Source organism: Balaenoptera musculus, chromosome 19 (assembly GCF_009873245.2).
Source record: "Balaenoptera musculus isolate JJ_BM4_2016_0621 chromosome 19, mBalMus1.pri.v3, whole genome shotgun sequence".
NCBI classification, from domain to species: Eukaryota; Metazoa; Chordata; class Mammalia; order Artiodactyla; family Balaenopteridae; genus Balaenoptera; species Balaenoptera musculus.
In genome coordinates, this window is record NC_045803.1 from 16,864,626 (window position 1) to 16,885,341 (window position 20,716).

Consider the following 20,716-nt stretch of genomic DNA (forward strand, 5'->3'; position numbering starts at 1 on the left):
CTCCAAACATTGACAGACTTTATTGTGGGGGGTTCCCACCTGGGATCCCACCCTCTTAAATAAAAAAGTGCATAGAAAAGGAGGGATTTAGAAACTTTTGTACAATATCTACATCCTGGGCCCCCAGGGAAAGAAGGGGGCGATTGCTGGGTGGGCTGGAGGGGTGGAGGCAGGGCCCTTGCCACCTGCATGCCCACATCCACCCTGAACATGAGGGTGGGGTGAGATGCTCTGGGAGGGACGAGGGGCAAGATGGCAGCGGGGGGCGTGGCAGGCAGCCACAGCTTCAGTTAAGGAACCGACGGCAGCGCTTGGCGCCACAGTTGCAGGGCAGCTTGTTGCTGGCATCCTCAATGGGGAACTTGTAGTCATAGGTGAGCTCCTCGCCACGCAGGATGCGGCGCAGGGCGAAGATGACGATGTGCTTCTGGCCCTCCACGTGGATGACTCGAGAGAAGCAGTTGGGCTCACACGAGTGGTTGATGAAGCGGGCCGCATTGCCATGCATGGTGGCATCCACCACGTCAAAGTCATCCATGCGGAACATGTAGCACCCAATGCCCTACAGGGATAGGGTGGGGCAGTCAGGGGCTCTGTTCCCATGGACCACACCGTTTCACCCGTCTCATTCCCATCGCCTGGCAGAGCCTACCTTCCCATCATAGAACTTCTCCCGCTTGTCAGTCAGCACAGAGCGAATGACAATACCAGAGTACTCAATGACCATCTCGCCGGCATCGATGTTGCGTTTACAGAACAGGCCCCGCCCGTGGATGGCAGATCTGCAGGGTTGCATGGGCAAGGGGGAGGTCAGGGGGCAGGGGGACAGAACCAAGGCAGTCCCGCACTAGGGCACCTATCCATCCACCCAAGGGGCATCCTCCCCCCGACCCCACTGACCTGTAGACACCCACAGCCTCTTTGGATGTCTTCTTGAGGTGGCGAAAGCGCATGGCCATGGGCAGCTCCAGACTGGTGGCGCGTCTGGTGGGGGACGGCAGCGTCACATAGGTTGGTACCCAGGAATGACCTCTCTTGCCCCGATCACCCTCTTTTGGACCTTTCCAGACCATCTCCAGTACCCTGGCCTGCCCTCCATACCTGGTTGACCTGAGCTGCACCTCATCCTCTTCCTCGTCACAGGTGGCTCCCTCAGGGAGCACCCGGTGCTGGGAGGCCAGGAAGTTGAACATGTCAAAGGTGCACTTCCTGCAGGTGGGAGGGAGGAAAGGAAGAAGGTTCACACCGATTCTTCCAAGAAGATGCTACCCATCTATTCTCTGGCCCGGGCCTGCTGCCGGTAGGGTAGGAGCAATACTGCTACTACTGAAGACACAGCAAAAGGGGAACAGATGAAGTTCATTCTTCTGATGTGAACTCTAGGAATAACTTCTGGAGTGGCCTAGTATCTTCTCCTCAGACCTCAGTTTCTAATCTGTAAAGACTTAATTCCCACCCTTGAGAACTCCTATAGGGCTACCCCGACTCAGGCACCACACCCCAGACCTCTCACCGGAGATAGACCTCAGCGCGGGCTGCCCCATGGGGATTCAGGGGTGGCTCCTCCTGGCCCTCTCCCTGCTGGTGGTAGCGGAATTTATAGTGCTGGCAGCGCTGAGCTCCGGGCAGTTGCTCTGCCAGGAAGATGACAGCATCGTGGTGGATGCCCAGGAGCCTTGCCCCACTCATTCCTGGGGAGAGTCAAAAGTGAGGACACGTAAGTCATGTCGGAGGCCCATCCTGCCAACAGGGAGTCATCCCGGCCCCCAGCATCCCTGTGAAACCCCTGTTACCACTAAAGGAGAGATGTCTGAGCCGGGCATGCCCTCGGGCCTCTTGCACCTTCTCAATCAGAATTCTCCATGCCCCTGGGGAGAGGGCAGGGCCAGAGCTGTCAGGATGGTGTTCTACGGGACACCTTCCCTCCCTGTCAATGCTACTCCCAAACTCACCCTCCAAGCTCTCGGCCTCCACGCTGAACCCATCCTCACTGCTGATCTCGAAACGCAGGTGTGGGCCAGCCCGTTTAGGGGCCTGGTTCTCTTTGTCCTCTGGGGATGGAGGCTCTTCCTCAGAGCTTGAAGCCTCACCTGGTCCCAAGGAGCAGATCAGAGTTGGTGAGGGTCACCCCTCCTGGACTCAAAAGCCCCTGGTTCCCCTCTGCCCTTCCTTCCTCCCAGCGTATAGGCACAGTTGCTAGGTCTGAGGGCCTTCCTCCTGCAATATTTGCCCAGTGAACCCTAAAGAATGGACATTATTTTTTCTAGAGGGCCTACAGTCCCTTTACTGCAGGACATGCTTATGGCTCACTCAAACTCAGTCTACCGTAAATGCCGATCTACTCCTCATTTTTCTGCATCTCACACAAAATTTAAAATACTGGAGAACTACTATATTTTGCACATTTATTTTTCTTATGTGCACCACATTTCTGTAAAGATTACCAGTATATTATTATAAAGGCCCATACTCACAGAATCAAGTATATGTACACTATGAGGGATTTCTCAGGGGCTAAAAATTTTAAAGCTAGAACAGATAGGACTAGCTGACACAGGTGAGGTGGATGTGAGAGAAAACGGGGATCAAGGACAATTCTTGAGGTGTGGAGCCTGAACAATTGGAAGGATAAAATGCTCACTGACTGAGATGGTTGGTGAAGGTGAGGGAGAAACGAGTTTGGGGTGAAGGTCGAGAACTGTTTGGAACATGTTGAGCCTGAGATTCCTCTTAGAAAACCTCCCCTTTCAACTTGCTTGTGGAGATGGCGAACAGGCAGCAGGATATAAGAGCCTGGCTAGTGATTTGGGGGCTATCAGAATTAGAGATGGGGTTTAGAGCCAGGAAGCTAGACAAGAGCACTTGGGAGTGAGTGGAGATTAGAGAAGTCAAGGCCAGGGCCCTGGGACACACCAAAGCTGACAGGCTGGGGCAGTGAGGAGGCACAGCCATAGGTGAGGAGACGGCTGGGGTGCTGGAAGCCAGGAAAGGAAGTGCTTCAAGGAGGGAGGGATCAGCACACCAAATGCTGCTACTGGCTCAAGCAGGATGTGGACTGAGGCCTGACCATTGTACCGGGGTTGAGTGGGGTGGGGGGCATACGTTTGAGTGGAGCATACTTTAGGAGGGGCAGGAGTCACACAGCCATACTTTCTCCCCACAGAACTGCTCTGGGCCAACCTGCCTATATGCCCTTCCAGCCCTAAGCAAGACTCTAAACCTAACTCTTGCCGTGTCCCCCACATCATCTCCGGGCCTCGCAATGCCCTAGGGTCCACCTCTGACTTCTGCCACCTTTCCCCATCCTCACTTCCATTCTGTTCCCTGAGCACAACCACAGAGGCCTCGCCTGGGCACACTCTCACTTTCTTCTTTCTCATGGTGCTCATCCTAAGCTAGAATGCGCTTGTTAATTATGCATCTGTTTCCTCTAGCAAAATGTGGTCTGGTCCCTATGGGCAGGGACCTGTCTGTCATGGTCACTGCCATATCCTCATGCCATCTCCGACCCCTGTAAGTAGCCTTTCAGTTAAACAGTCTCAGTCTACTTCATTCCACTTCCATACTCAGCAGCTTAGCTCTACATAATGAGAAGATCCACACATCTGGACAGGACGTGGGGCCACAAGGAATTCCGAGCCTCAGGCTGCTCAATTATCAGCTTACTTGGCTGTAGCCTACTCCCTCTCCCACTGCCCTCCATGACCAACAGAGCACTGCCCTTCCAGCTTCACTGAGTCCATCAGCCAGAACTGCTCCACGTGCCCCCATCCTGCATACTGATGTCTCGTATCTCTGCAAGTACAGGCATAACTCGGAGATACTGCGGGTTCAATTCCAGACCACGGCAATAGAGCGAATATTGCAATAAAGTGAGTCACACAAATCTTTTAGTTTCCCAGTGCATATACAAGTTATGTTTATACTATACTGTAGTCTAGTAAGTAAGTGTGCAACAGCATTATGTCTAAAAAAACAATGTACATACCTTAATTAAAAAATACTTTATTGCTAAAAAAATGCTAAACATCATGTGAGCCTTCAGGGAGTTGTAATCTTTTTGCGAGAGTAACAGCAAAGATCACTGATCACAGATCACCGTAACAAATAATGAAACAGTTTGAAGTATTAAGAAAATTACCAAAGTGTGACACAGAGACACAAAGTGAGCAAATACTGTTGGAAACATGACGCTGATAGACTTGCTCCATGCAGGGTTTCCAAAAACCTTCAATTTGTAAAAAACGTGACAAAGAAAAAGGGCAATAAAACGAGGTATGCCTGTACGCCTTCCTCATGTCCTTCCCTCCATCTCAGGGGTCTCTTATGCGAACCTGACCGCTATGTCTCCTCCCACCTCCTTTTCCATCCACGAGTCCCCTCCACCCTCATTCTTGCTTTTGCTGTCACAGCCCTCACACCAAACCCCTCTGAGCTGCTCCCCCCAACCCCCAACCCCCACCCCAGACTCTTAACTGAGCTTTTTGGCAAGGTGCCTGACTGCTGTTCTGGCTTCCTCATCAAACACTGTTTGGACTCGGACACAACATCCTCCCTACCCTGTGCCACCTGCCCAGACAGTACACCAATCCTAGACCCCACATGCCTGGTGTTGTGTGTGGCAGTTGGCACTGCTGACCACTCCCTTCCCTGAGCCTCTGGGACACCACCCGCCTCTGATCTCCTTCCCACTGTTCTTGTCCTTCCTCTGGGTCCTAGGTGGGCTCCATCCTCTGTGGATGATCCCCAGAACTTCATCTCTGGCTTTACTAGGTACCTAACCTCTGACCCTGGTACACTAGCCCCTGAAGCCCTTCCTTGGGCTCTTGGGCACACTGAACAGGCATGTGTCTGTTTCTGACACAGGCCATAAGCTCCCAAGGGTGTCTCTGTAACTCTAACACCCAGCCTCAGGCTCGTACCCAGGTAGGTGTGCAATGTGCAACACCCAGTGCATTGTTTTGTTTTTTTTTTTTTAAGTGGACCAATTCTGTATCTGTGAGTTACTCAGCTGAGGCAAGCACGGGGAAGGATGCAGTGAGAGGGAAAGGCTGGCCCCTACCTGAGTAGTGGTGCCACTGGGACTCAAGCAGCAGGTCAGGGGGACCATCGGGGGCCCGGGGAGGAGCACCTTCTGGAAGTGGCAGCAGAGGGGACCGGTCCTGGAGGGGCCTGTGAGGAGAGACCTGTCAGAAGGAGGAAGCGACAGAGGTTCCAGAGCCTCCAGGGAAAGGAGACTGGCCACTCACCTCGGGCTTTCCCCCCAAGTGGGCTCCCCAGGATCATCCAGGTCGAGAACTCCACGCACAGTGGGCGTTTTCATCCTCACTCGGCTAAACCTGGTGCAGGGTGGACCGTGAGAAGGCTGAGGTGCCTTCTCCTGCCCACCTTTCTCCCACTCCGCAGCCTGGGCACGCTCACTCACCCGCTGCCACAAAGCCCTGGACCCTGGGGGGGGTCCTCCGAGGACTCTCCATCTTCCTCCAGCCGGGGAGTTTTGCTTGGGGGAGGTGCTGGTGGGGAACGGCCAGAGAAGGTGGACACCCTTTTGACGCGGATGGCCTGGCGGGGCGGGCTGGGGGGCCCACTGCTCAACACCAGCGTCAGTGGAGGGGGGGGTGGGGGAGGGGCAGGGCGGACCACCCCTACAACTGGCAACCACACCAGCAGGGGTCCTGGGGGCAGAGTCCAGGAAGCAGGGGCCGTGGGGGGGATGGGAGGGGGCAGAGGTGGTTGCTTCACTGGGGGTGAGACAGGTTCACCCTCCCCTGCCATCTTTACGAACACTTGCCCCAGCTTGTTGACAAGGATGATCTTGGATGTGGCAGGTTTGGGGGGCTCGGGGGCAGGGCCCAGGCTCAATACCCGGACCCCTGGGGCCCCAGGGAGCCAGGCAAACGTCCGGGTGGGGTCAGCTGGGCTAGGGGGCAGGCCCTGAGGGGGCTGGCTGCCATTGGCCAAGGGAGGTGCTGGGGGGAGCGGCTCCTCTCTAGGCCCAGCGCCCCCCTCCCCAGGCCCCCCTAGGTTCTTCAACACAAAATCCACGATTTCTGACGGCAAGTCCTCGGGAGGTCGAGCCCTGTCCCCTGCAGCCCCAGTGACCCCAGCCCGGCCTGCTCCTGGCCCTGAAGGTGGAGTCCCCTGGCCCCGAGGCTGCTGGACTGCCTCGGCCTCGCTGTCGGTGCCATCATCCACTCCGTCCAGCTGTTCAATGCGGGGGGCTCCAGGGAGGGCTCCAGGGGCCAGGGCAGGGCCAGACACCACAGTCACAGGGAAGTGGACGTAGCGGGGGGTGGGGCTGGCCTCCTCCTCCGAGCTGTCCCCTGGGCCCCCGTGGCTGCTCCCCACTGCCCCTGCAGCCACAATCTCTTCCTGGAAGGGCTCGGTCCCCAGCAGGCTGGCCGCAAAGTCCAGGTCAGCAGCACTCAGTCCTGACACCACCTCCATGTCCTCAAAGTCTGGGCCCAGGTCTTCAGGGGGTGGTGGAGGAGATGGGGCCCGGCCAGGGGGAGCCAGCTCCCCTGAGGTAGGTGTGAGGGCTCTAACGACTGAGGTAGGAGGGGGCACCCTGAGCTGAGGAGAGGTTCTGAGAGGGGGAGAGGCCCGCCGCGATGGTGGCAGCCTGGAAGCCAGGGGGCTGGGACGACGGGAGCGTCTGGGGGGAGCTGGGAAGTCCGGGTCTCCCACCGTAGGGATGTGGTGGGTCAGAGAAGATGGACTTCCTGTAGGGGGAAGGGTCAGGGTCAGCCAGGAGCTCCTGCCTCACCCTGCCCCACCCCTCTCCCAGACACTCCCAGGTACTCACCAGGGGAGGGCAGGGGTCCAAAGGAGACACCCCCCAAGGGCCTCCGGGATGGTGAGTAGTTGGGCACTTTGATTCGAGCCCCCGAGAAGGAGCGGGGGGCTGGAGGAGGGGCGCTGCTTGGATCCGGCCGAAGTGGGGGGTCCTGGCTCTCAACGGGTGAGTGGTGCTCAGGAGCTCTAGGGATAAGGGCACCTGTATCTGGTGGGGGGTCCACATGATCTGGGGGCTCTAAAGAGGCAAGAGAATGGCATCATGGATGGCAGGGGCTCTTTGTGAAAGCCTCCCCTCACATACCCTTCGTTCTTTTGAACCAACCGTACCTTCTCTGCCTGGCCCCTGAGCTGGGGACAAGGCGCATGGGTTCCCAGTCATCACCCAGGTCCCAAACCCCTCTGCGGCTTCTGCAAAACCTCCACACACACCTGGGTCAGAGTTCCTTTGTGACCCTTCCTCACCCATCCTTTGCCATCTCCCCACTTGCTGGCTGCCTACTGCCGATTCAGGCCCCACACACGGCCAGTCCTACCTGCTCTGCACATCCCTGCCACATCAAATGCATCCACCCCGTCCTGGCGCTTGCGGCTCCCCATTACCTGGCTCCACCCAATCTGTGCAAGCTGATCTCTGCTGCCTCCTCCCAACACTTCCTTGTTTCCAGCCAGGATGGCTGTACCCTCCTCCCCTCTCCACCCTGTGTCATGCTCCAACCCAGAACAAACACCTTACCCACAAGCGCAATCCAAATCTCCTCCTCCTCCCATTTGGCCCACAAGGACCTCTCCTTCTACCTATCTCCAAGCCCATTCTTTGCTTCGTGCCATCCAGCGCTCAGCTACATCCCTCAGTGCTAGCACAGTTGGGAAGGTGCCAGTTTGGGAAATGAGCAGATTTAGGCTTGAATCCTGGCTCCACCACTAGGTCACTGTGGAGAGCTACTGCCCTCTTTGAGTTGTACAGAGGAGCTTATACCTTTCTCAAAGGGCTGTGGGGAGCATTACATGAGCACGCAGCCCCAAGTCAGGTGGCCATAAATGCTCCCTACATTTGTGCACAAGCAGGTAGCATGGCGCTCTCCCCTCAGCGTCCTGGGAGACGCTGCGCACAGCCCCCGCACACTATGCGCAGCCATTAAGTCATCTCAAGCTACTGCCATTACAACAAGTGGAACAATGGCAAGCATCCTGGGGTTTCCTTAGGGCACAAGGAGAATAAGGGTTGGTGGGTAACTGTTTGGGGAGGGCAGCACTCAGGGAAGAAAATGAAGGAGTTCCCAGGCTGTACCTGAGGAAGGGGCGGGGCTGTGCACAATGGTCTGGTTCTCCTCTGCCGCCTCCAGGTGAACCGGCTCTTCCCTCGGCCCCCATGGCCGATACTCCAGAATTCGACACCGATACCAGCAGCGCCGCCGAGCATCTACTGTGCTCCAGTATAGACGGGAGCACCTGAGGGGTGGGCGTGTGGGACAGGAGGGTCAGGACAACTTAGGCAACAAGATCCAGTCCTGGAGACCCCCCCGCCCCACCAATGTCCCTTGGGCTGCTCACTGGTAGCCAATGGGGAAGAGCCGTCCCTCGCAGTCTGAGAGGTCAGACAGAGTGCCCAAGGAGTCGATTCGGATGGAGCCTATGGTGCAGAGGAGAGGTCAGGAGGGTGGGCCCAGGCAGGGTCAGGAAGACCAGGGTAGAGAGCAAGCTGCTTACCAATGAGCACATTGATGGCATCAGGTTCAAGCCCCGTCAAGAACTTCCGCTTGAAGTTGATACCCTCAAAGTCCACATAGACTCGGCGGAGAACATCAAAACCGTCAGGGGTCACGATCTCCTGGGAGGGGGGTGGCAAACGGGGTTGCTGGGTTGGTGGGGGGCGAGGGGGACGCGAGGGAAGGCTCTGGAGGCAGAGACTGGTCAGTCAGGGGCTTGACTAAAGGACTGGGGCAGGGGGTAAGGGAACAAGGAAGAGGCACTGAGAGGCAGCTGGGGCCAGGCCTGAGGGGCTACGGAGCTCCCTGAGTGGAAGAGGAAGAGAGTGCAGTGGGGAGCTGTCTCCCCCAGGGTGCGGGCCAACCTTGCCATCCAGCAGGTCTGTGTGTTTCTGGCAGAAGACTTTCTTGTCATCCTGGAAGATGCAGTAGCTGGCCCGGGCACACATGAAGTGGAAGTTGCTGAGGCAGGAGGAAAGGCAGCAGCCCACCGTGGCTCCAGGCTTCAGGCAGAGCTCACAGCGCTGTGGGGGGAAGGGGATGCTAAAGGGGGAAGCCAGTGACCCGAGCCAGGGTCTCACACTCAGCATCACTGTCCTTGAGACTCTGCTTGGGCCCCTGACTAGCCCAGCACCTCACCAAGCAAAGGCACTCACCAAACATTACCTCTCCCCTAGCTGCATCCAGGGCCACGTACACATCAAAACCATTTCAGACTGTTTGAAACAGAATTGCAGTAGGAAAAAAAATAACAAGAGCTAAGGCTGAGCGTGGCATTTACCTTACCATCTTCCTCATGCTGTTCTAGCATGGAACCTGTATTATTTCATTTCATCTTCACATCTGCCCTCCGTGGTACATCTCTCTATCATCCTTCTTTCTGAGGGTGAGCTGGAGACGTTCTACAGTACCTGACTCAGGTTCGAAACTGGTAAGGGGGATTCTAACTCAGGCTACACCTCACCTCATAGGGATGTAATAAGAGCTAAGTGCCACACTGTATGGAAAGCATCCGGCACAGGTTTAATCAACAGGATTCAACAGACTAACTTTTAGTCTCCCAGGCTTCAGGCCCGTATTACGACCAGAGAGCACAAATAGGAAAAGAGCTGCTGTCACTGCAGCACCACAGTGCTGGGACAACCAAGATAGGTACCTAGGACCGGCAGTGGAAGGACAAGCTGTGGCAGAGACTAAACAAGCGCTGTCTCCGAGTGGAGGAGGGCCCTGAGGACTGCCCACCTCTCCAGGCCCATGCCCTCACCATCTGCCTCCCTCGAGCCACAGCAGCGTGCACGTTCTTGAGGGAGCCGTCGTTTTCTTCGAACACTTCGGCTGACCAGATGGCACAGTTGACGTGTGTCCACTCATTCTGCCCGATGTACAGAAGCCGCCCCGCCTCCTGGGGACAGAGGAGGGTGGCAGGAGGGGAGGCCCCAGAGACCAGACCCCACAGCCTGGGCTTCATGCAGTAGCCCTCACCTTAGAGTCTGCATCCCCATATTTGAGGCACAGCGCACACTGACGGGGGTCCTCCAGGTGTGAGAAAGCAGCTGAATCCTTGCCCTGGAAAGCTGGAAGGGGTGTGGGAAGGAAGGTCCAAGAATGAGGACCTGGAGCCTCGCCCACCAACCAAGGGATCTGGCTTCCAGCCCCCACTTCCCAGTACCTGTTGAGGGGTCCCCTGGAGGCTGCCCAGATTCTGGGGTCTCTGGTTCCTGCTGCCTCCACTGAGCGTAGACATGGTCCAGGGAAGGGGGCAACACGGCATTGGGGAGGACTCCGCTGTGGACAGGCAGGGTCAGCCTCTGACACGCCTTTTAACGGGGGGTGGGGGCTGCACTGGGGCCCACCCACAGTATCAGCCTGAACATGCCATGACACTCTCTGTCCTCTCTCTATGTGGAATTTCTCTCAGTCTCCCAAACAAGCCAGGCTCTCTCATGCCACCTTTGGCCCACGAAACACTGTTCCTCATGCCCGAAATACTTTTCCTCCACTTCTCAGCTTGGATGTCACCTCTCCGGGAAGCCTCAGGCCCTAGGCTCCTAGGCAGGCGCCTCCTCTGGGCTCCCACAGCCCCTGGGTCTCCCCATCAGCGCCCTGACTGTCTGGGTCATCAGTGCCTGCCCACCCTCCCAAACATGGCTCGCCCACTGCTGTCCCCAACACCGCCTTGCATAAAGTAGAACCGAAGTGAGAGTTAACTACACAATCTGAGTCTCTGCTCGTCTAGAGCCACTAGGGACTCTCATGCTGGTTCCACCACCCTCCAGACCCTAAGCCTGCTCCTCGTCTCAGTCCAGCTTGACCCTGGACTCCTAGGTGCCCTTGCCTTTGCCCTCACTCCCTGGTTCCCCTCCTGCTACCCAGCCTTGCTCACTTGGGCAGCCGGGTACTCCGTCGCCAGTACTTGGGGTCGTGGGCGTCGAACCAGCCGAACGCAGACTCTAGCAGCTGGGGAGCAGGTTAACAGGATGAGAAGAATTGGCTTCCCCAGGAGAGCTGGCAGGGGCAGGGTCTGAAGGACCCACTCTCTCCTCCCCACTACCACGCTAGCTACCCTCCAGGCATCCCCCAAAGAGCTCACCTTCAGTAGGAGCCCCTTCGTCTGGCCTCCAGCCCGGCGCTCCGGCGTCTCTCCTTCTTCCGAGTGCCTCATCAGGATGCCCACCACATCCTCCATGAAGCTGTGCTGTAAGGGGGTTTGTCAGGACTCGAGCCTCGACCCCAACCCTCTCCTCCTGGCACCCACCTGTTCCTCTCAGTATCCCACTCACCACGGACTTGTAGTGGCCTTCCTCAAAGCGCTGGCTTACAGCGTGCAGATCACAGGGCCCTGGGTGCAGCTGCTTTCCATCCTGCCCACACTGCAAAGAGGGGAAGTCAGCAGGGCTCGTGCTGGGCCTAGGCCCACCCCGTCCTGCCACCTGGGGCCCCAGACCTGGGTGCACAGCAGCAGTGGGCCTGCCACCTTGGAGCTCAGCAGGCCCTGGAGCACCTGGCGCAGGCCCCCCTGCAGGGCCCCACTCAGGGCCTCTCGCCAGCGGGGGTGCGTGGCCCCAGCACACGGCCCACAGGTATACAGCACCGAGTCTGGCAGCCCCGAAAGGATCTCATAGTCTTCATCTAGAACAGACAGGGTAGGAAAGGAAAAAATGGTTTAGGGAGATGTGAGGGCTCTCAGTAGCCCCCAGATCACCAAGAACATTGAGCCCTGTCCCCTGAGGGCCTGTGGTGGAAGGTAGAACAGGGATCCCCAAAGGACTGAGGCCAGCCCCCAGGTAATCCACCCACTCACCTGAGAGCCCCTCACACTTCGCGTGCACCCAGTGGTCACACTGGGCGCACTGCATCATCTTGCTCTCGTAGTCGTTGTCTTCATAGCAGCGTGTGCAGATCGGGCAGTAGTTTCCTGGAGCGAGAGGGAGGAAGAGACAAGTCAGAGGGGCTGGTGCCACTAGCTGCCGCTCAGAGTCCCTGCCCAGAGGCCAGCCATCCCGACTGCTGCATGAGCTGCCTCTGTCATGCCCCACTTGGGTCCCTACTGCTCCCCAAAAGCTGGCTGAGGATAAGGCTGCTTTTCTAACTCTGCAGCCCCAAGGCCTCACAAAGGAAAGAGCTTTGCTAAACATGCTGCCTGAGTAAATGAGGAAGCCCAGGTCTTCAAAGAGCTCAGTGGAGACTTGAGGTTCCAGGAGGTATCTCAGGGACCACCACAAGGGTGGGCTCCAGGCCCTCCACTCCCACTGCCCTCAGCGGGAGAGTACTCTGAGTGGAAGGAAAGGCTCCAAAGTTAGAAGAGAGTAGAAAGCCACTAGAGAAGAGTATCTGTTCCAACTGCTTGTCTAGGAACCTGGCCCACTCCCCGGTGGCCCCCGGGGCCCCGGTCCCCTGCCAGGTCCCCACCTTTCTCATAGAGCTGGGTGCACCTGGGGCAGAGGCTGTAATCTCCCGACCACTCGACGTCCCAGTTCTTGCCTGGAGTCGCCCCACAGCTCTTACAACGCACGCAGGCTGAGCAGATCTGGGAGGGCAGGGCGACATTAGGGGGAAAGCCAGACACCGGGCTGGAGCAGTGCGAAGGGGGGATGGGCAAAGAGGAGGCAGGAGACAGATAAGGAAGGATGGGTAAGAGGAGAAAAGGTGTGCAGGAGAGGTGAAGAGGAGGAGGAAGGGAGAAGAAAAGAAGCAGGGCAGGAGAGAAATGAAGTGGGGAGATCGGTAGAGTGAGACAGAAGAGGTTAGGCTAGAGCAGGAGGGGGCTGTGAGCTGGGGGCCATGGAATACATGAGCCCGTAAAACCATTACATACAAATTCTGCACATAAATCTTGTCTACGTGAAATTGTTGAAGAGGACGTGTGATGTTTATCAAACTCTCAGAAGGACCTCCACCCTTCCCCTCCTCCTGAGAGCCCTGGCCTAGAGCAAGTCTGGGGGTGGTGTGCGGCATTAATCAGAACTCCAAAGTAAGGGGTGGGGGCCTCATCTCTCACCCAGTGGCGCCGTTTGCGCGTGGCCCGGGTTGGGTAGCTGGGCCCCAGGCAGGCTGGGTGGTAAGCATGGCGGCAGCGCTCGCACTCCAGGAGGTGCTGTTGGATGTTGGAGAAAGACAGCAATGGCAGAACCTACTGGCACAGGGACACCCCTTCTCTTTCATGCCTCCACTGCCATGGCCCTCGTGCCCAAACCTTGGATCCCCGGCCTTTGCGCCCACAGACATGGCAGAACTTGCAGCGGCGGCAGCACCAAGTGTCATGATGTTGGGGCAGGGGCCGCTCAGCCTCCTCCAGGCAGAATGGGTGGAAAGGGTCACAGCAGACTTGGCAGAACACCAGCTGGGGTGGGGAGACGGAATGACGGGCAGAGTGTGAGGCCAGGAGGCCAGGGAATGTGACCCTGTGGAGAGGGCCCAAGAAACCAGACTTGGGGGGCTGTGAAAAAAGGCAGGGGTCCAACCTCATGCAGGCCTTTGCTGGCACACAGCAAGCACACCATCGGTGGTCCCCCTGGCACAGAGGTGAGTACGCTCAGGCCGCCCATCAGCCACACGTTCTCCAGATCACAATCCTCCTGAGGGAAAAGAAGACAAGGGATCAGAGAGCAGCCAGGAACACAAGCCAGATCCAACCTTAAAGCCCTGGTTTCTCACTCATAATCAACAAGTTTCTTCCCACCGTAGTCCCCGCCACCCTCCCCTGCTCCGTGCCATACCTTAAAATCCACACGAACCCGGTGCACGCCATCAGGGGACTTTTGTTTTCCAGTCCAGCCATTGGGAAAAGAGACAAAAGGGCCAGGGGCCAAAGCATCCTAGGGAGGATGGTGGTGCTCAGAGTGCTGCCAGCCCCACCCTTTACCAACTTTTCTCCTCACCGCCCTCTCCTCCAGCCTACCCAACCCTACCTTTTGCCCAGATCCTACTTGGCCTTCCAGAAGGACAGGCCTGCTTCACCCCCTCAGGACCTGTCCTCTGGCGTGGACACACCACGGCACTCAAGTGAGCCTGTTACCCTGACTTGCCAGGAAGCTCCTTGGGATGGAGCCATGCCTTCCACAGGACTCGGGGTTCTTGGTGTGGGGCTATGCTGACCTTGTCCAGGCGCCTTCGGGCCTTGAGCTGCAACACAGGCTGCAGGGTGGGTTTGCGGGGCCGACTCTGCTCCTCTGGTTCTGGTACTGGCAGCTCTAGGCAAGACACGTGAGCGGTGAGGTTTCCCCCTCTTCTCTGCCCCATTCCCCCTCCTCTACAACCCCCAATTGTTACCTGGATCCCTAGGGCCTTCTTTAACTAGACAAGGTCCACTAGGATGACTTGGACCTTGTTCAGCAGGCTACTGAAAACCTCCTGCACCCTGCACCTGTCCTCCCTGTCCACTAAAACCACTCCCCTTCTCTACACTGAGACCGACAAAGCCCTGGGTCTGGGAGTCCTGACCCTTCCACACAAAAGACACAGAACTGACCGAAAGAGGAAGCAACAAACAATTCGCACCATTCTCTCGGGGGGTCCGACGCCGAGGAGCAGGGGGACCCCCGGGCTCTGAGTCATCCGAGTCCTCGAAGATATCATAGGAGGGTCGCTGTTTGACGCAGCGCCGGGCTGACTTGCGCTGCAGTAGGAGGGAGTCCTGCTCCTCGGGCCCCGGGGGGGCCACCACCTCCTCCCGGGGCCCCCCAGCTCCCGCCCCCCGGCGTGGGCCTGGAGGACCAGGGGAGGCCTCAGGAGATTCATCGGAATCCCAGGGCAACAGCGTCTTCACTATCGTCCGGCCTGTGGGAACAGGGGACTTAGTAGGATCTGAGCTCAGCCAGGGACATGGGACACTGGGATGGAGAAAAGCCAGAAAAAAGTGGGGCAGAAGCAAACAAGCACACGATGGAAAAGAAAAGAAAGGTGGTGGACTGCAAAGATATGGGAAGGAGAGCAAAGAAGACATGGTTTCCTCCGTACCACGAATCTCAGTAAGATTGTGTAAAGAAGTGCTCCTCAAACCTCGTTACCTTTTTTGGCCAGCCGTTCCATCTTCCGAGCCTCTATCTTGTCACACTTCCGGTATCTGGGGAGGGGAGCAGCACGTCACCAGGGTAGGGGACTGGTGGTCTGGGGGAAGAGAGGAAGCTCTCCACAAGGATGCCAATCCCACTGCTCTGCTGGGGCAGGAGGCCTGGGTAACTGACAACCATGGGTGGGAATGCAGGCTGCACCCCAGCTACTCACACACAGCACTGCTTCTTGGTGTTGGGGCCCCCAAACTTGGGCTTGTCCAGGCAGTTGACACAGGACCCACAGTCCTGCACACGCAGGCAGCCCCGACAGTGTCCACACCGTGCCATCCGCATCTTCTTGCCATGATGGGAGGGCAGTGAGCGCCGGGGTGCATGTGCCAGGGTTCCTCCAGACCCCGCAGGCTCTGAGTCTCCCCCAGGTCCTGCTGGCTCCACTTTGCCCCGCCGGGACCGAGATGGGACGCTCTCAGTCTCAGATGCTGACGACGTATCTAGTGCAGCGGAGAGGCCGGGATGGAGCCACAAAGCCACCAGGAGTTCTACCTCATTTCCCTAACCTCCCCTAGATCCCATTCAACTGGCCTTCTGGTCCCCACTTTCCCACAGTGCTCCCATTCCAGGTGCTCCCAACACTAAGTGCTAAGACCTAGCACTCCAACCCACTCGCCACCTGGCCCCAAGCACCCGACTCAGCTGCCATTCCCCCAGGTTCTTGATGCCTTCACTTGCCCCCAAACTTGACACAGCTGTCAAATTTCCCAACAAGCCCACCCCTACCCTCCGTGGCGAGGTCCTGCCGATCCCGGAGAGGGAGAGCACTGAGGCGGGGGACATCTTCGGGTACCATGGCCCGGGCCTGACCCAGGGCCACAGCAGCATGACGGCAGACATGTTTGATGCGGGGGCCTTGCACAGGGGACTCGGGGCCCTGGGGGGAGGAGAAAGCAGGAACACATGTGGAGCGCTGCCCCTTGTGGCCCCGCAACCAGCCTTCTTCAGAGGGCCTTCTTCCCACTCCATACCGACGGTCTCTCTCTCTTAGTTTCCATCGATTCATCTTCAGACTTGACAGAACCTCTGTCTGGGATCTGCTTGACAGCCCCCACGACCTCCTCCATCTGCCCTCCAGGGCTTGACTGGTGGGGGAATAAACAGGGTCAGAGGCTAGAGTGTGAGAAAAAATGGGGCCAGGAGACTAGCACTGGGGAGGGATGGGGCCAGGGAAGGAACACAGGAAGCTGGGGGACAGGGGAAGGACTGGCTCTGAAGGTTCCCTGCAATGCTGGAGGGTGTCTAGGGAGGGAACGAGGTTCAGGGGTTGCAGAGAATTGAGGCTGGGTGCAGGGGCCTGGCCCAAGTACCACGCTCACCGGCATCAAAGATGCCACCTTCTGCTGCTGCTGCTGGTCGATCTTGATTAGCTGCACCTTGGCTCTCTTGAGAAGGCTGAACATTTTCTCCTCCACACCAGACAGTGGTAAGGAACCCAGGCCTGCAGTCCGGGCCTTTTCCAGTGGTGGCGGCTGCTGCGGTGGCGGCGGCTGCAGCTGTAACTGCGGCTGTAGTTGTGACTGCTGTGGTGGTAGTGCTGGAGGCAGCAGCTGGGTGTGCAAGGCCTGTACAGGCTGCTGCAGCTGAGCCTGAGGCTGCTGCCCACTGCTTGGAGCTGGAGCCCCAGGAGGCGGCACCTCGGCCTTAACAGGAGTGGCGACCACAGGGGCGAATCGAGGCAAGCTGAGGTGGTTCGTGCGGCCCACTGCCCGTGGCTCAGGCTCAGCTGGAGAGTCATCGGCAGGAGGCGGCTCTGGCTCAGGGGCTTCAGGGGCCCCAAGAGGAGGAGTAGTAAGCACCGATTCGTAGATCTTCAGGTGGGCTTCGCTTGGGGTAAACTGAGGGGCCCGAAGGAGCAGGGGCCTCCGGGACGGAGTGACGGGTACAGGAAGCGGGGGTGGGGCCGGCGGAGGAGCAGGGGGAGGAGGGGGCAGTTCCCGGGTCAGTGAGGTCCAGCGAAATGTGGGTTCCCTTAGGATGGACCGTCTCTTCTCAGGGAGTGGGGCTGGGGTAGGTGGAGGAGTTGGGGCACGCGGTGGAGACGGGGCTGGTGCTGGTTCCTGGGGGGCGAGTGGGGAGGTGGCAACAGGAGGCCGTAGAGTAGGTGAAACCTCCACCTTTGTGGGTTTGGGCGGGTCTTCATCCATAAATCGCCGGGGCGTCTTGATGACACGGGAAGAGCGGGCACTCACCACAGGCATAATAAACTGCCGGATGTTCTTCAGAAAGGTGGTACTTTTGGGGGCCACAGTGGGGCTGTCTTCCAGAGGGCCTCCTGTGGTGGTGCTGGGGACTGGAGTGGGAGGAGAGGTGCCCTCTGGCCCTGCCCGAGCAGCTTCCCGCTCTGCCCGCTGGCTGGGAGTCAGGGGAGGCCGGCCCCTCTTCCTGGAGCATGTAGCTGGGACCACGGGAGGAGGGGATTCTTCCTGCTCCTCTGGGGCAGGAGGCAGTGGAGGGGATGGTGGGGGCGGAGGAGACACTGGGGGTGGTGGAGGGCAAAGTGGGGATGGAGGAGATGTTGAGCGGGGTGGGAGGGAAGGAGGAGGTGGAGGGGCTGGAGGAGTCAGCGGTGGTGACGGCAGCTTTGCCTCTTCCTTTTCCTCAGCTAGCACCATCTCTTCCTCGGCTGCAGCTCGCTCTTCCTTCTCTTCCTCCTCCTCCTTGTCTTTCTCTTCTTTCTCCTCCTCTCCGTCCTCCTCCAGCTTCTGCTCCTTCCTCCAGCAGGGGCCCTCTCCCTGTCCAGATCCAACTCTTCCTTGAGGGGCATCCTGCCAGCTTTCCTCATGTTGATCTTGACCCTGACCTGATTCAAGTCCCAAGGACAATTGTCCCATCTTCACTTTTTTGGCCTTTGAAACAAACTTGATCACGAGGGGGAGCCCGCCTCGGCCTCGGCCCCTGCCTCCACGGCCTCCTCGCCCAGACTGTCCTCCACGCTTGGGGGTCCCAGGTCCTGGGCCGGGCCCCTCCTTGCACTTCCAGCTGCCAGTTCGGTGTTTTACTGGAACAACAGGAGGTGGGGGCTCAGGTGTGGGGATTGTCACAGCTGCTTCTGCCACCACTACTGCTTGCTGCTTCTTCCTGCAAGGGCCTGCTGACCGTCCTGGGGGCCGCCCCCGAGACCGACGGGGGGTGGAGGACTCACATGCCCGGCTCCGGGGGGCTGGGGGTGCCTGGGCCCGCCGGAGAAGTTCAGTCAGTGCCTGCACCATCCGTTCTGTGCCCTCCTCACCCCGTTTCCGGGCAGGAGTCTTTGGGGGGGTAGGAGCCACATCTGCTAGGCGAGGAGGCGGAAGGGGGGTCGTCTTATGCTTGCGGCCCCGACCTCGGGGGGCTCGACCTAAAAGGAGAATAGGTGTGGGGAGATGGGTCAAGGTAGCCCTGCAGACTGAGGAAGACTCCAGGAGGGCAGGGACTAAGTCTTGTCTGTTTCCCCGACAGCCCAGCCTAGCTTGAGCTTTGAACACAGAACACACTTGGTAACTGATGAAGACTCTAGTTGAGCAGGGAAGAGCTGACATGAAAAGCAAGAATAACATTCCTGTAAAGCTATAGAGGTAGAGTTTCCCCATCACTCACCTCGCTGGGATCGGAGCGCAGAGCGCAGGGAACTGGGGGCCACATCTTCATCTGAATGAAAACCCTGAAACTCCTGATTTAGGGGACCAGGGGTGGAGGGGAGAAACAGCAGTCAGTGCCAAAGCCCTCGTTTCATGTGAGACTCAGGTTCCGAGGAATATCCCCAGCTTCCCCCTTAACATATCCCTATTTACAAAAGAACTAAAAAGACTGGAAAGTGAGGGGAAAAGAAAAGATGGTCTCCTCCTAGGGATGGAGGCAGAGGGTATTTTGAACCTGCACCCCCAGTTCCAGACCACACCAGCACAGCCATCAGTGGTTCACTGGTCCAAAGGGAACACAAGAGGGTCTCCTCAGATCAGGCAGTAGGCACTATCCTCAGATTCCCTCATCCTCCAACTGAGAAAAAAGTGGAACCTCTGCTTATACCCTCTCGGACTGTAGTTTCTTCCTGAATGAAAATGGGAATTGGGGCATCCAAGCAGGGTGTGTGTTTGTGTGTGTGTGCGTGTGTGTGTGTATCAAGCGGTTTATCATATTATAATCTGCCCTGAGTCCTCAAGTGGCTACAAACTGTCCTAAGTAATAAAACGCACACCTTCCTGCCTTTTCTGAGAGACTGATTATAAATCCTGAATTGAACTCAGACCTGCTAGAGTGCCCAGTCTCATCCTGCATTCCATTTCTCTTCAACCTGTGCCCCCAAGAGGAAGCCCTCCACCATTTTACCCTCTCTCCACTTTAAGTCAGAAGAAGAATTGGGGCGCTGGTGAAATCAGGGATGTGTCGGAGGTTATGCGGCCGGGCGGGGCAGCCTGCAGGTAAGAGCCCAGAGAGCCCTAGCCTGGGGTCCACTCGAGCCACGCTGCTGCTGTCAACCACCGGTTGGGCGTGCAGTCTCCACAGCCTCCTAGCCCAAACCTCTCCTGCCCTGGATTTACCAACTACCAAGAAAGATCAGCCCAAGACACTTCAGCAGAACCAGCCTCGGGCCCAAGTGCCCAGCTACAGCCCGGGCTTCTCTATCCACTTTCAGAGGCCTCTTCCTCCGACAGCTCCGTGCAGCCTACCTCCTCCCATGCCTATTTCCAGGGCCCTTTCCCTCCTCAGGAGGCCTGAGGACCACGGTTCCCCACGCCACCCCTCGGGGCCACCCAGACCCCTGGAAGCCCCCCGCCTCCGCCCCGCCCGGCGCTGGGGACGCCTCCGACTGCCTCACCTCATCGTCGGACTCCCCGTCACTGCTCTCCTCCTCCAGCAGGCAGTCCCGGCTCGGGCCCCAGCCCCAGCCCCGGCCCCGGCCCCGGCCCCGACCCCGCTGAATGCGCGGGCCGGCCCACAGGCGGCGGAGCCGGCGCAGGCCCCGGCGGAGCCCCAGCAAACGGAGCAGGGCCGTGTCCTCCCCGGGCTCGGCTCCGCCCGGCCCCGCCGCGCCGCCGCCGCGCCGCAGAGCTACCCGCACTCTTTCGGCCCCGCTGCCCCGTCCGCCGCGGCCCCCGCCCCCGCCAGAACCCCGCGGCCGGCCCGGGAAGCGGCCCCGCGCGGAGCCAGGCCCGGGGCAACTGCCGCCGCCCGCCGCCGCCGCCATCTTGGCACCGTGAGAGGGGCCGGGGAGGCGGGGGGAGGGGCGGCCCGTAAGCAGGGCCGGGGGGGAGGGGAGCAGAGGAGGGGCGGGGCGGCGGCGGCTCACGACAACAACCAGCGCCGCCGCCGGGTTGGCGGGAGCCGGGGGCTGGGCCAGCCGCGCGCGGGGCACCACGGGAGCGGGAGTCCGAGGCCGGCCGGCCGTCACCCTTAGACCGCATCTGAAGCGCATAGACCCCCGCGTCGCGGCGGGAGAGGATGAGGCGCATGGACCCTCTGGGAAATGTAGTTCGAGCGCCTCGCTCCTTCCCAGCGAACTAGGGCCGCGAGAGCTAGGATTATGGGGTCCTGACCCGACCCAGAAAGCGATCTCCGGGGCCGCCGGGAGATGTGGTTCTTGTCCCAGACTCCTCCCATTGTTCTTGTCGAGGCCAGCGGCCCGTGTGAACTACCACTCCCAGAGTGCGGCGGGCCTCGGACCCTGGG

At 58.7% G+C, this 20,716-nt stretch overlaps 1 protein-coding gene across 5 annotated transcripts; it reads right to left on the minus strand.

The window, feature by feature from the left end:
* Positions 1-4: 4 nt before the first annotated feature.
* Positions 5-20,234, minus strand: KMT2B (lysine methyltransferase 2B). 5 transcript variants are annotated; one of them, XM_036832739.1, is made up of 37 exons: positions 19,866-20,234; positions 18,647-18,719; positions 16,387-18,407; positions 16,039-16,152; positions 15,794-15,944; positions 15,228-15,507; positions 15,011-15,066; positions 14,502-14,780; positions 14,100-14,194; positions 13,721-13,819; positions 13,466-13,579; positions 13,198-13,344; positions 13,003-13,098; positions 12,414-12,531; positions 11,806-11,919; positions 11,449-11,633; positions 11,285-11,374; positions 11,095-11,199; positions 10,888-10,961; positions 10,174-10,289; positions 9,987-10,078; positions 9,769-9,906; positions 8,870-9,028; positions 8,506-8,626; positions 8,350-8,428; positions 8,087-8,247; positions 6,806-7,033; positions 5,426-6,722; positions 5,250-5,339; positions 5,063-5,172; positions 1,953-2,090; positions 1,794-1,868; positions 1,514-1,691; positions 1,102-1,209; positions 901-984; positions 653-782; positions 5-562 (listed from the first exon to the last, which is right to left on the minus strand). In XM_036832739.1, exons 1-37 carry the CDS (start codon positions 20,232-20,234, stop codon positions 287-289), a joined length of 8,160 nt encoding a protein of 2,719 aa, XP_036688634.1. In that variant the 3' UTR covers positions 5-286. The 5 variants fall into 5 exon arrangements, with proteins under 5 accessions (XP_036688634.1, XP_036688638.1, XP_036688635.1 ...); XM_036832743.1 differs by lacking the exon at positions 18,647-18,719 and having other exon boundaries at positions 16,387-18,068; positions 18,213-18,407; positions 19,866-19,995; XM_036832740.1 differs by lacking the exon at positions 1,794-1,868.
* Between the last annotated feature and the right edge of the window lie 482 nt (positions 20,235-20,716).

Bases quoted from the DNA above. Each gene is read 5' to 3' on its own strand.
- KMT2B (XM_036832739.1), bottom strand. From the start codon at position 20,234: ATGGCGGCGGCGGCGGGCGGCGGCAGTTGCCCCGGGCCTGGCTCCGCG. The intron at 15,067-15,227 runs GTGAGTAGCTGG...TCCCCTCCCCAG, and splicing joins ACCAAGAAGCAGTGCTGTGT to ATACCGGAAGTGTGACAAGA. The intron at 13,820-14,099 runs GTCAGCATAGCC...CATCCTCCCTAG, and splicing joins CCCGAAGGCGCCTGGACAAG to GATGCTTTGGCCCCTGGCCC.